The sequence below is a fragment of the Ursus arctos genome, unplaced genomic scaffold, assembly GCF_023065955.2.
Source record: "Ursus arctos isolate Adak ecotype North America unplaced genomic scaffold, UrsArc2.0 scaffold_13, whole genome shotgun sequence".
NCBI classification, from domain to species: Eukaryota; Metazoa; Chordata; class Mammalia; order Carnivora; family Ursidae; genus Ursus; species Ursus arctos.
Genome location: NW_026622797.1, coordinates 2,321,991 through 2,336,361, shown reverse-complemented (window position 1 = coordinate 2,336,361; position 14,371 = coordinate 2,321,991). Strand labels below are relative to the sequence as shown.

General features: G+C 43.7%; 1 protein-coding gene across 1 annotated transcript in view; it reads right to left on the bottom strand.

The window, feature by feature from the left end:
- The window catches only part of UNC93A (unc-93 homolog A), a 32,594-nt gene extending 18,579 nt beyond the window's left edge, over positions 1 to 14,015 (bottom strand). Inside the window, exons 1-2 of the mRNA XM_026505210.4 lie at positions 13,925 to 14,015; positions 1,954 to 2,090 (exon numbers count right to left, since the gene is read on the bottom strand). Coding sequence (XP_026360995.2) covers positions 1,954 to 2,040 — 87 coding nt within the window. The 5' untranslated portion in view covers positions 2,041 to 2,090; positions 13,925 to 14,015. The remainder of the gene's footprint in view (positions 1 to 1,953; positions 2,091 to 13,924) is intronic.
- Positions 14,016 to 14,371: the final 356 nt, after the last annotated feature.

The window sequence follows — 14,371 nt, the reverse complement described above, 5'->3', positions numbered from 1 at the left end:
GGATGAGGATGTGGGCGTGTGAATCTGAATCAGGCAAGACCTGCTCTCAGAAGCAAGTAGGACATTCACTCAAGTCACTCAACAAATACATCCTTAAGCACATACCAGTAGAGGCTCTGTGCACGGCTCTAGTGAAACCAAAGGAAATGACAACAGCCACTGCTCTCTAAGAGTGCACGGTGGATGGGAGCTGACAGAGTAACACCAGCAAACAGGCCATTGCAATCGAGCCTGAGTCCTGCAAGGGAAGCTAGCCCAGTGCAGTCAGAAAGACCTTCTAGAAGGCATGAAGACCAAATGAGATCTGGAGGATGAGGGGGCAACCTGAGGAAGGGTGGGAGGTGTGGGAGGCAGGAGATGTGGGGGATGAGTTTGCATGGGCCTCGTCCTCAGCTGAGAGGCAGCAGGGAACATCGAGCTGCTTTGTCCAGAGCCGTGAAGCTCTTCTGGGGAGATGAGTCTGAACAGACTGCCGGACTAGACCATGAGGAGTCCCGGCTCAGTCCTGGGCAGTAGGTCGGATCTCTAAACCCATGGAGAGCCTGGGAAGGGAGGTAAGCTGGAGACTGGCGCGCACCGCTGACTTTCACGCACAGAGTTATCCGTCGATTGCCTCCTGGGTGTCGAGCACTGTCTTAGTCAGGGGGACATGGTCATGGAGTAGTGACTGTCCTCCTGGCATCAGAGACTCACGGGCATACTGCGGAGCCTGCCATAGTACCAGGGGAGCACACACAGCTGTGCCCCATCCAGACTTCGGTTCCAGGGAGCAGGGAAGGGGGAGAGGGTGACATCCAAGTGGAGATCCGAATGACCGTTAGCCGCAGGAGTGAGAGGGGCACAGCTGCTGCAGGGGGAGGCTGTGAGAGGGGCACAGCTGCTGCAGGGGGAGGCTGTGTAGGTGTGTGCCTGGGTCCCGCGGTGAGTTCAGATTAGGGCTGGGACCCTGGGGATGCCTGGGACAATCTGTGTCACCCCCTGGAGGCCTGAGAATGAAGCTAACCAGATGAAAGCAGAAGGAATGACAGGGACAGGGAGCCGCCTCCAAGCTTGTGGGGACGCAGCTGCACCAAAGGTCGCTACTGTGCATGTCATTGCATTCTTTGCTAGGCCGGTCCTGACTGAGGGAGACAATGGTCCCAGTTAAACCACGTTTACGTATTCTGGACCAACAGGTGAGGAAATATGGCGGGTTAGGGCAGGACAGAAGGCACGAACTGGGCGAGGGGACTGCCGCACGCCAGAGTTGGAGGTCTGCTTCCCTAACGTCTCTGGTCTTCCAAGGAAGAGGGGGCCTTAGCAATGACCGTGGGTGCTTCTACTCCTGGGAACCCAGGCAGACTGTGGGGGGGGGGGACGTCTGCTCTCTCTGGGCTGCTGCCCCATGCCAGCTACACTTGGAAAAAAAAATAAAAAAGTAACTATCTGGGGAAATATATAGCAAAACTACTCCTTGGCAATGTGACCCCTGCCACAGCTGCTTGGAGAGGCCTGAGGAGGAAAGAGCGCCATGGGGGTCAAACTTACAGAAAGCACTTTGACAAGGTCACTGTGTTGCTTAAAGAGGCTTAGAATCTATATAGTTTAGTGAAACCTGGTAAATTCATGTTACTACCTACTACCCCAACCACAAAGCCAGTCATGAAACCATAGAATTCACAATGATTCATCCTGTGTCTCTCCCTCTAACTATCCAAAGGCAAAGAACATCTTATCGCATCACTAACCCAAGACCCACACCCCTTGTCCAAGGGTCAAGCGCACACTTTCTGCTGGGCAATCCTGCTGGACTGGGTGAGGCTCTGCGTTGCAAGTTCGCACATAAAAACCACTGTTTGCGAGGCTTGGGGAGTGAATTGGTTCATGAGAAACCCTGCGTTCCTCGTCTTCTGTGACCATGGGGATTCCTGGAGGCCAAGAGACAGATGTTCACTCAGGAGTGCTCTCACTTACCTGCAGGCTCTGAAGGCCTCCGTAGGCTGTAAAGAGAAGCAGGAATCCAAAAGAAACCACAAGGACATTCTTCAGGCTTCTTTCCATCCTGCTGATTAAAGATGTCAACCATCAGTGGGCACGCAGACTCGTCGTTCCTAAGAGAAACCAATCGGGGCGTAGGAAAAGCAGTCTGTACCAAGAAGTCACACTCTCTCTCTCGTCTGCGTGACAGGCACAGGTGAGTTAATGGACTCGGTTATCACTGACACCGTGAAGCACCATGGGGTTGTTATTCATTCCCCTTCTCTGTCAGCTACAACAGCCAGTTTCTAACGGGGCAAAAGATTAGGACTTTGATCAGCCTGTATGTACTTGCAGGTTTCCCCTATTAATTTCTAGTAGATAGAGTCCTTAAGGTAATAATGATTTACATATATATATATATATATATATGACGGTACCTTTCGCATTAAAAGAAATTGTCAATTTGCAGAATGTGGATGTACCTGAGTCTTAAAGAACAAAGTATGAATGTGAGCTTCAAGATACATAGCTCAACTTCTGAAAAAGACGTAACATGATTGTAAGATCCAGGGGCCAAAGTATTGGTCTCTCAAAGGCTACGTGATTTTGTAACACTGCAAAAATTAAAAAACAAACAAACGAAAGCCACAATGCCTCCTGAGTATAGTATTTTATAATTGACAAAGGACTTTACATGCATCATTTTATGTTGTCCCAGAGGGAGCTGTGATAATTGTCACTGGAACTCTCAGACATTACTAGACAGGGAGCTGAACTTCAGTACAGGTCACAGATTTTGAATTTTTGGAAGAGAGCAATGCTGTCCAAGGGAACTTTCTGCACTGTCCCTGGCAGCCACTCGAAACATGGCTATAGTGCAATTGAGGAACTGAAATCATCACTGCACTTAATTTTAATTAATTTAAATTTAAATAGCTACCTGTCGCGGTGCCTACCATACTGGGTAGCACCCGTCTGGTTTTAAACAACTTAACCGTATCTCACAGCTAATAAGCAAAACCACTTGTTTACCCAATTGTTTGTTCAATTCTTTCATTCAGTTGTTGGTGAACTTGATGTTTGAAGATTGTTTCCAAAGTTCTGTGAAATCAGCGATCTTTATTTAATTTGGATCTGCAAGAAAAACCTGGCGGTGTTGGTGAGCCTAACATGGTTAGGTTACTGGCAGCACCATCCATGGGAGCATGTCATTCTGTTTGAAGAGCACGATGAAGCCCTTGCAGCTTAATTTAGTCTTGTGAAAATAAAATTTTTAGGAAAATAATGGTTTTATGTGCAGGCAAAATGTGGATTGTCATACTTACTACAGATATGTAAGCAGCATTGTCCCATAAAAGACATCAACATGGAAACAAGTGAGACCTGTGGGTTCAAACACTAACCCTGTCACTTCTCTGCCGGGGAGTCTCACGGGAATCGCACCACTTTCCAAACCCACTTTCCTCTTGAAAAAGAAGAGTTTCAAAAGTTCAGGAAGCTAATAATTGTGAAAGCCCCCAAAACAGCTCTAAAACGTCGTCATCACCAGGAAATATTAGTTGGCTAAGATGACATTTTAACTTTCAGAGAAAATACCACTTGGAACAGTTTTTAAAGAAATCTAATACTTAGTATAACATTCACTTTTTCACACCAATCTTACCGATTAATGAACTCTGGCTTCTTTTTTACTTCCAGCAGCATTCTAGCTTACTTCAGCACTGGTCCGTCTATAACGATTCACAATTGACTTCCACTCTGATTTTAGAAGACCCAACTGAGGTTTTCTTCTGTCACCCACTGTGAAACGTACCTGGTCCACCTGCTGGGATTTGCTCACGGACTCCGGGGAGCAGCTCCAGGGAGCTGCCGCCCTAGCTCTGTGCTGATGCCGCGAAGCCTCAGTCTGCTCCTGTCTTTGCAAGCCACGTCCGTCCCTGCCCCTCTAGCTGTCCTTCTGGTCGTCAGGAGTTCACATGGAAATAACTGCTTTCATACTATCTGCTTCCACTTTCCCTCCTGGTTCTTCCCTTTTATCCCTCATAATAGCGACTTCTTAAACGAACAGTATTTTACAATCTGCCTGGGCTCTCTAGCAGAACAAAATGCTCCCCCCGCCCAGTTTTAATGAGAAACAGTTCACATATAGCACTGTGTCAGCTTGAGGTACGCAGCATGGTTTGATTCACATCTGTTGTGAAATGATTTCCACGACCGGTCCAGCTACCACCCACCTTCTCATGTAGATACAATAAAGAGGAAAGAGAGGAAAGAGAAAAAAAACCCACATTTTTTTGTGATGAAGTCTTAGGATTTAAAAACGTCCCTCTATTTCCTAGACATACATCCAGCAGTGTTACCTGTAGTTGTATCTATATACACAACTTACAACTTACTATCCATTCATTCACTGATGGGCACTTAGGTTGTTTCCATGTCTTGGCTATTATAAATAATGCTGCTATGGACATGGGGGTGCAGGTATATTTTTGAGTTAGCGTTTTCATTTTTTAAAAAAGATTCCATTTATTTATTTGTCAGAGAGAGAGAGAGAGAGAGCACAAGCAGGGAGAGCTGCAGGCAGAGGGAGAGGGAGAAACAGGCTCCCCACTGAGTAAAGAGCCCAATGAGGGACTCGATCCCAGAACTCTGGGATTATGACCTGAGCTGAAGGCAGACGCTTAACCATCTGAGCCATCCAGGCATCCCAGTGTTTTCATTTTCTTTGGATACACACCCAGAAGTGAGATTGCTAGATCATACTGTAGTTTTATTTATTTATTTATTTATTTATTTATTTATTTATTTATTTTAAGATTTTTATTTATTTATTCGACAGAGATAGAGACAGCCAGCGAGAGAGGGAACACAAGCAGGGGGAGTGGGAGAGGAAGAAGCAGGCTCATAGCGGAGGAGCCTGATGTGGGGCTCGATCCCATAACGCCGGGATCACGCCCTGAGCCGAACGCAGGCGCTTAACCGCTGTGCCACCCAGGCACCCCTGTAGTTTTATTTTTAACTTTTTGAGGAACCTCGATTCTGTTTTCCACAGTGACTGCACCAATTTACATTCCTACAGTGCACAAGGGATCCTTTTCTCCACATCCTTGCCAGCTTTTGTTATCTCTTGTCTTTTTGATGATGGCCATTCTAACAGGTGTGAGGTGATATCTCATCGTGGTTTTGATTTACATTTTTGTGATGATTCGAGATATTGTGCATTTTTTCACGTACCTGTTAGTTTTTGGTGTATCTTCTTTGGAGAAATGGCTGTTCAGGTCCTTGCCCATTTTAAAATTCTTTTTTGTTTGTTTGTTTTTTTGCTATTGAGTTGTATGCATTCTTTATGTATAGTACATATTAATCCCTTATCAGATATATGGTTTGCAAATATTTTCCCCCTTCCACAGGTTTTCTTTCCACTTTGTTGATGGTTTCTTTTGCTGTGCAGAGCTTTTTAGTTTGATGTCATTCCACTCATTTACTTTTGATTTTGTTGTTTGTGCTGTAGACATCACATCCAGAGCTTTAGTCCTGTGTTTTCTTCTAGGAGGTTCATGGCGGCAGGTCTCATATTTAAGTCTTTAATCCATTTTGAGTTAATTTTGTGCGTGAAATAAGATATGGGCCCAGTTTCATTCCTTTACATGTGAATATCCAATTATCCCAGCACCATTTATTAAAAAGACTGTCTTCTCTCCATTGAGTATTCTTGACTCCCTGTCAAAGATTAGTTAACTTTATAATGCTTGGGTTTATTTCTTACTTCTGTTCCATGGGTCTATTCATCTGTTTTATGCCAATACCATACTCTTTTGATGAATATTGCTTTATAGTATCGCTTGAAATCAGGAAGTGTGATGCTTTCTGCTTTATTCTTAGGATTTCTTTGGCTTTGTGGGGTCTTTTGTGGTTCCATATGAAATTTTAAGAGGTTTTTTTTTTTTTTCCTGCTTCTGTAAAAAATGCCTTTGGAAACCTGATAGAGATTGACTTAAACCTATAGGTGGCTTATGGTATCACTGACATTTAAACAATATGAATTCTTCCAATCCATGAACGTGGGATACTTCTCCATTTATTTGTGTTCTCTTTGATATCTTTCATCAGTGTCTTGTAGTTTTCAGAGTACAGATCTTTCACCTCCTTAAATTTATTCCTGAATATTTTATTGTTTTTGATGTTACTGTAAGTGGGATCAATTTCAATTATTTCCTTTTCTGAAAATTTGTTGTTGGTGTATAGAAATGCTACTTATTTTCATATGTTGATTTTGTATCCTGCAACTTCACTGAATTCATTGATTAGATCTAATAGTTTCTTGGTTGAACCTTTAGGATTTTCTATATATAAGATAATGTACTTTAAAAATAGAGACAATTTTACTTCTTGCTTTTTAATTCTGACAACTTTTATTTCTCTTTCTTGCGTGATTGCTCTGGCTAGGACTTCTAGTACTATGTTGAATAGAAGCAGTGAGTGGACACCATTGTCTTCTTCCTGATTCTAGAGGAAAAGTTTCAACCTTTCACCATTGAGCATGGTATTAGCTATGGGCTTGTGATATATGGTCTTTATTATGTTGAGATATGTTTTTTCTATGCCTAATTTGTTAAGAGTTTTTATTGAGAATAAATGTTGAATTTTGTCAAATGCCTCTTCTGCTTCTATTGAAATGATTGATTCTTTTCTTTCATTCCATTAATGTGATGTATCACAATGATTGATTTATACATGTCAAACTATCCGTCCTCACATTCCAAATGGTAAATCCTATTTGTTCATGGTGAATGGTCCTTTTAATGTGCTGCTGAATTTGTTTTGCTTGTATTTTGTGGAAAATTTTTGCACTGATATTCACCAGGGATATTGGCCTGTAGTTTTTTTGTTTGTTTGTTTTTCTGGCAGCAACCTTTTTTGGACTTGGTATCAGGATAATGCTGACCTCATAAAATGAGTTTGGGAATGGCCCCCTTCCTTGATTTTTTGGAAGAGCTTGGGAAGAATTGGTATTAATTCTTCTTTGAATGTTTGGCAAAATTCACTGATAAAGCCATCTGGTCTTGGGTTTTTCTTCATTGGGAAATTTTTTATTATGGAGTCAATCTCCTTACTAGTAATTTGTCTGTTCATATTTTTTTATTTCTTCCTTATTCAGTCTTAGTAATTTATAGACTTCTAAAAAATTTTCCATTTTTATTAGGTTGTCCAGTTTGTGGGCTTAGAGTTGCTTATCCTTTGAATTTCTGTAGTATGCATGGTAATATCTCCTTTCCTATTTATAATTTAGGTGATTTTGGTCCTTTTTCTTTTTTCTTTGGTTAGATGAGGGTTTGTAAATGTTATCATTTCAAAGAACCAAGTCTTACTTTGGTTAATCTTTTCTATTGTTCTTCCATTCTCTATTTCATTTATTTCTGCTCTAGTATTTACTATTTCCTTTCTTCTAACTTTGTATTCAGTTTGTACCTTAAAGCATAAAGATTGGTTGCTTATTTGGGATCTTTCTTGCTTCTTAATATAGGCATTTATTGCAATGAACTTTGCTCTTAGAACTGGTTTTCCTGCACCCCACAAGTTCTGATATGTTGCATTTCCATTTTTGTTTGTATCAAAAAACTTTTTTATTTCTCCTTTAATTTCTTCTTTGATCCATTGGTTGTTCTGGTGAGTGTTGTTTAATTTTCACGTGTTCATAAATTTTCAGTTTTCCTTTCATTATTGATTTCTGGGTTCATGACATTTTGGTCAGAGAAGATACTTGATATTATTTCAACCATTTAGAATTTGCTCAGACTTGTTTTGTGGTCTAACTTATAGTTTATCCTAGAAAATGATCCATGTGCCCCTGAGAAGAATGTGTATTCTGTTGTTGGATAGAATGCTCTGCATATGTCTATTAGGGCCATTTGGTATATAATGTTGTTCAAATCTGTTGTTCCCATATTGATTCTCTGTCTGTATGATCCCTCCATTGTTGAGAATAGGGTATTAAAGTCCCCCACTAGTGTCGTATTTCTGCTGATTTCTTCTTTCAGTTCTGTTAGTTTTCGCTTTATATATTTAGGTGCTCCAATGTTGAGTGCAGAAATATTATATATAACAATATAACAATTGTATCTTTTTGATGTATTGACACTTTTATCACCATTTAATAATCTTCTTTGTCTTTTTTTTTTTTTACCATTTTTAGTTTAAAGTCTGTTTTGTCCAATATAGATACAGCTACCTCTGCTTTTTTGTTGTTGTTGTTTCATTGGCTCAAAACGTCATTTTCCATCCCTTCACTCTGTCTATGTGTGTCTTTAAGGCTAAAGTGAATCCCTTCTAGACAGCATATTGTTAGATCTTGTTTTTTTTAATCCACCCAGCCATTCTATGTCTTTAATTGGAGAATTTAATCCCTTTATGTTTAAAGTGATTACTGATAATTAAGAACTCACTGTTGTCCTTTTGTTAATTGTTTTCTGGTTGTTTTATAAATCGGTTGTTCCTTGCTTCTTATCATACTGCTTTTTTTGTGTCTTAATGTCTTTTGGTATCAGGAAGATTTGACTTCTTTATCGTGTTCTTTTTGTACATTTACTACAGGATTTTCCCCTGTGGTTATCATGAGGCTGACATAAAAAATCTTAAAATTATAACTCTTATTTTAAACTGATCATAACTCAACTCCAATAAAATTCATAGACTTCATAGTTTTACTTCTCCTCCCCTTCACATTTTAGCTTATTGTTATTGCAATTTATATTTTTTATATTGTATAACTAAGACTATTGTAGTTATGGTTATTTTTAATATTTTCATTTTTTAACTACTTTTAAACTAGAGTTGGAAGTGAATTATGCACTGCTATTATCATATTGCAGAATCTAACCATGGCTATATATTTCTCATTACCAGTGAGGTTTACACTATCTTTTTATGTTTTTATTGATGTTAATAGCATTCTTTTCCTTCATTCAGAGAATCCCTTTAACATTTCTTTTAAGGCAGGTCTGGTGATAATGAACTCTTTGGGCTTTTGTTTGTTCAGTAAAGTTTTTAGTCCTCCTTCATTTCTGAAGGACAGATTCACCAGGTATAGAATTCCTGGTCGACAGTTATTTTCTTTCAATATTTTGTATATGTCATTCCATTTTCTCCTGGCCTGAAAAGTTTCTATTGAGAAATCTGTTTCTAGTCTTATGGGGCTTCCTTTGTAATTTTTATCTTTTCTTTTGCTGCTCTTAATTTTTTTTTTTTTTGGTCTTTGTTGATAATTTAAGTACAATGTGCCTCAGTTTAGCCCTAATTGGTTTCAACTTATTTGGGATCCTTTGGACCTCAAGGATCTGGACATCCATTTCTCTCCTTAGGTTTGGAAAGTTCTCAGCCATTGTTACTTTAAATATGCTTTCTGGTCCTTTCTCTTTCTCTTGTCCTTCTTGAATTTCCATAATGTGAATATTGTTTCTTTTCATCGTGTTCTGTAATTCCCATACTCTTTCTTCACTCTTTCATTCTTTTTTCTTTTTGCTCCTCTGACTGAATAATTTCTAATGTCCTGTCCTCCAGGTCATTGATTCTTTATTCTCCTTGGTTGAGTCTACTTTTAAAACCTTCTACTGAATTCGTCAGTTCAGTTACTGTATTTTTTTGACTCCAGGATTTCATTTGTTTGTTTGTTTTGATGGTTGCTATTCCTTGTTGAACTTCTTGTTTTGTTCATGCATTGTTTTCCTAATTTCGTTTAGTTGTCTGTCTGTTTTCTTGCAGTCCACTAAACTTCCTTAAGAGGATTGTTCTGAATTCTCTGTCCAACAGTTCATAGATCTCCATTTCTTTAGGGTCAGTTATTGGAGCTTTATTAGTTTCCTTTGGTGGTGTCATACGCACCTGATTTTCATGATCCTTGATTCATTACATTGGTATCTGTGCATCTGAGTAATTGAACTCTTCTAGATGTTACAGGTTTGCTTTGGCAGAGACAGCTCCTCACCAGTCAGCTCTGTTTGGGTTTCTGGGTGTGTCTGCTGATAATGTTCTTGGGGAGATGGGCTCTGATACTATGGTCTATTTTTGGCAAGGCAACTTTTCCAGCTCTGTGAATAGGAACCGGGGTTGTGCTATTGGCTGAGAAAAGTTGAATAGGACTGCTGGTTTGGTTCCCTACGCAAGCGAGGCTGTAGGATGGGCTCCACAGTTGGATGGATTCTCTGTTCAGGTTTACTAGATGGTCAGGACTGGGTACTACATTCAGTACTAGATAGGGCTATGAATTAGTTTCCCTGACTTGGCAGGACAGCAGGACCAGAGCCTGTATAGCTCATGGGTTGGGGACCTGAATCACACTAGAATTCCCAGGTCAGTTGAGGCTCCTGGTTTTGCTCTGCAGATGGGGGGAAATCACTGACTGGTCTCTGTTCAAGTGGCACTGTACGTAGGACTATTGAATGGGCTATGCAACTTCCCGTGTGCTTTGTTTAGGTTGCTTACAGGCTGAAGGCTGTACTCAGTGATGAGCTGGGCTATGAATTAGATGTGCAGGGATGGCCAGGAACTGCAGGGGATGCAGCTCTAAAGCTGATAAAGTTCTTTGTTTCTTGTCTTAACTGAAGCCAACCCACACCCCAAGTTCCCTGGAAGAACAGGGCCACTAGCTTTGCCCTGCAAACTGCAGCTATGCCTGCCCTTCTCTCCACTCTAGCACTGCTGGTCGCACAGCTTTCAGGAGTTGTCACCAAGCCCTCTGGTTATATGGGGCTGGAAGACACTCTGCACAGTGGGTGGGACCATGTCTCAGCCCCTACGCCTGGAAGGGAAGGGGAAAAGCTGCTCTCAATTTCCCAAACAAGCTCTCTGGTTGGAAGTGGCTGGGAGTGACCCTGGGACTTGGCCATGTATTCATTTCCCTGCTTGTGTGCAGCAAGGAAGTGTCCACGCTTGGTACTGGCTTTGCTCTGGGGGCAATTAGCTCTGCCTGCTCGCTTCTCAGCTCATGCACAGCGGGGCTGCACAGCCTCCAGGAGCTCTTGCCAGTCCTTCTGGCCAGATGGGGCTGGAAGGCACTCTCCATAGTGAGTGGGGCTGTGACTCAGCACCCTGCCTGGGCACGGGCAGACTGGGCTCTAGGGCTGGCAGAGCTCCTTGCTTGAGGATCCCAATCAGGCAGATCTGCACCCCACTAAGTTCCCTGGTCAGACCGTACCCCCGACTTGGTTTTGCAGATGAACAAGGCCTCTTGTGGGGATGACTACTTGGGCACTGCAAATATGAACTTGGTCTGCTCAGATCCCAGGGCTGGTTGTGGCAAGCGCCTCCCCCCTTCTCCCTCACAGTCGAAATTCCCAGTGGTTGAGTCTTGCACATTCCCCTGCAATCCCCATGGTATGAAATCAGATTAGGGGCTCCCACAGAATGACCCACACTGCTGGGGAGGCTAGTTGTTACCCCAGTCCCTTTTCCCACTGCATGGACCAGAGGCTCAGGGGAGACGTCTCCGCGTGGGGCTGTGCTGGCCTGGGGGAGGAGCAATGTGGTCAATGTGTGGCCATGTGGTGGCTCCTCTTACCCAGCTGACGCGGTCGACGCGGTCTGTCCTGGTCCTGAGATGTAGGCCCTGCTTCAGCCTCAGGCCCGTGCTCCAGGCTCCTCTCAGGGTGCTGTTCTCTGATAGTTGTCAGCTATTCTTGTGAGAGGGAACGAAGTCAGGGGCACACATAGGTATGTCGCCATCTTAGTGATGTCACTCTCCCAAAATATTTCTTAAGAGATGTCCGCGAGGACCATGCCCAAACCGTTCATGTGATGAGGGCGAGCTTAGTTGAAGCCACAGTGCTTTCTTCATAATTAGAGGGACCCAGCCTCAGAAGTGTGTGTCCACTAAGTTATACATTCCTGCAGATACGCGGCTGGGACGGGGACGGGAATGGGGAATTCCAGAAACCCAAAAGCTGTTTGGACTTGTCAGCCAGTGTCAGCACTGTTAGCAATGCATGACTGGCACCATGAACCCCGGGCCAGGGGGAGCCTCGAACAGCTGGAAACTTAGATATAAATGGCTCAAAATACCAATGATCACTTCATTCCTTACAATTAACATCAACACCTTATCACTTTGAGGAAGAGAGATGATCTCCTGGATCTGCTTGAGTCCTCACCTTACCTGAGACTCAGGAGGTGACAGGCAGGGGGTTTACCAGCCACTAGATGCCACTGTTTTGCCGACCCTGAGCTCGGCAAAAGCTCCCGGAGGGGTGCGTCCTACATCCGTAAACGTCCTGCGGCGAAGCTAAGCTCAGCCTCAATTCCAAGGAAGTCTCATCAGGGATTTGCTCTTTTGAAGAAATTACTTATATAAGCAAGTTAATATCAATTTTCTTGACATTTAGACCTGATACCTTTGTTAATAAAAGCAGCATGGCACAAAGTCAAATCTGTCCTATTCATTAACTATACTTTCTTCTAATAAAGATGAACAATGTATTTGTAAGGAAGGGAGCCAATTATTGCTTACGTTTGGAATTCTTACACTTGGAAAATAAGTGTATTTGGTGCTTTTTGTTCTTTTTTAAAGTAAGAGCAATTTATATTCTCTCAACTCTGGCTTCAGAAAGCATTCTGTTAATCTCTTAGCAAGTGTTTCAAAACAGCGGGAGCCTCGCGGGGGCAGCTGGCCTGCTGGCTGGTGGGTGAGGCCGGCGGCCGTGAGGACCGAGCTGGCCACAGTGCTCTGGAGGCGGGGGGGGGGGTCCTCCTGGATCCCGTCCTCCCCCAGCAGAAGCCCCTTCAGCTCCTTCCCATCACTTCTCAGAGAGCAGAGCCCCTCCTCAAACTCAGCGGAATCAGGGCCCAGAGAGAGACCTGAAATATTCTGAAATATGTTTACTCTCACAGCGCTCGCAAAGCGTATCAGCCCGGGAGCTGTGCTGAGATCCTGGCTCTTCCCTGCCCCCAGGCCCCTCGCAAGCATTTCCACTTGGGCCACGTGAGCGGCTGGACTGCAGCCTGCATCTCAGCAGGAATCTGCCAAGCTCCCCAAGCCACCGCGCCTGCAAAGGCCAAACCCCGTCATCTTGTCCCAGAGAGAAGGAGACAGGCAGGCCATGGGGAGCACTTGGGATGCCCTACATGTGCCCTGCCAGCATCACAACACGAAGGAGTCGGAGAGGGGAAAGTCCTCACGCCATTCTCCCGTATTTGAGAGGCAAGGGAGGCGCCTGGCTTAGCACACACTCGTGTGTGCCCATGTATTCACACACACCTCTTTGTTTTTCAAGTGCACGGTCGGAGGGAAAGCTACTTGGCCGGGCCTGCCCTGTACCAGAGACGACTCTGGGTGCTGAGACCACCGCTCCGATGGTCAGCAAGGGCCCCGTTCCATGGAGGCTTAGTACTGTTGGCGGGAACAGGCAGTAAACCACAAATAGAGAAATCACACCAGTTCAGATGGGGTACACACTGTCCCCCAAATAAAGCAGGTAACGCGACAGAACGGATGGGGAGGGTGATCACATCGGCCCCCCACCCCACATCTCCACGAAGGTGACAGAGCCCACCACTCATGCAGCTGCTCAGCTCTGCAGGGGCTGAGCCCGACCAGTCTGCTCCCCACAGAAAGTGAAAGTTCCAGCCCCGCAGCTCTCAAGCCCAGCAGACCAGAGCCCGAGGCCCTCTGATTGCACAGGGTCCCGCTGAGCCCAGGCAGCAGCTAGGAAAGCTGGACCTGTAACTGGGACAGCCAAGAGCCAAACGCACATTTGCCCACGATCCCCTGAAGAGGGCAAAGTGGTGATTATGCCCGAATGTTCTGGGTAGTTCTCAATCCATTATTTTGTCTGCACAGGCAGAGCTGCAGGATATAAAAGTACCTTGGTAAATCTCCAGAGATAATTGTGTGCCTTTGATCCCACAGCACACAGATATCCAGGAAGTTTGAATTACGTCTGCCCAGACTAAACAACGCCCCGCGTGACGATTTTACCTAGTTTTGTGCCTCCTTAGTTGCCGTCATTATCCTGGCATAGGCCTTCATAGACCTTGGAGGACGCTGGACATTTTCCTGGTTTGCTTTTGGTGGCAAGGAGAATGACTGACTTCTCCAAAGCGCGTTGGGAAATCATTCACAACACCTGCTTCGCTTCAGCAAGCGGCATAACCTGTTTGCAACTACAGGTCCCCCCGGCTGCTTATCTGGGAACTACTTGACTCTCTGGGAAAGATTTGCCGGCGAGATGTGGAAAGGCAGACTGGGACAGAGCCTGGTGTGGCTGAGAACATTTTATGAAGACTTCTACTGAAGTCTTGGTTTTCGCACAAAAACACCTTAAGCTCATTTTAATTAAAAAAAAAAGATCTCTTGGAATTTAAGAAACAAAACAAATCAATAAATAAAGAGAAAAGAAACACACCAAAAACCCCCAGACTCTTA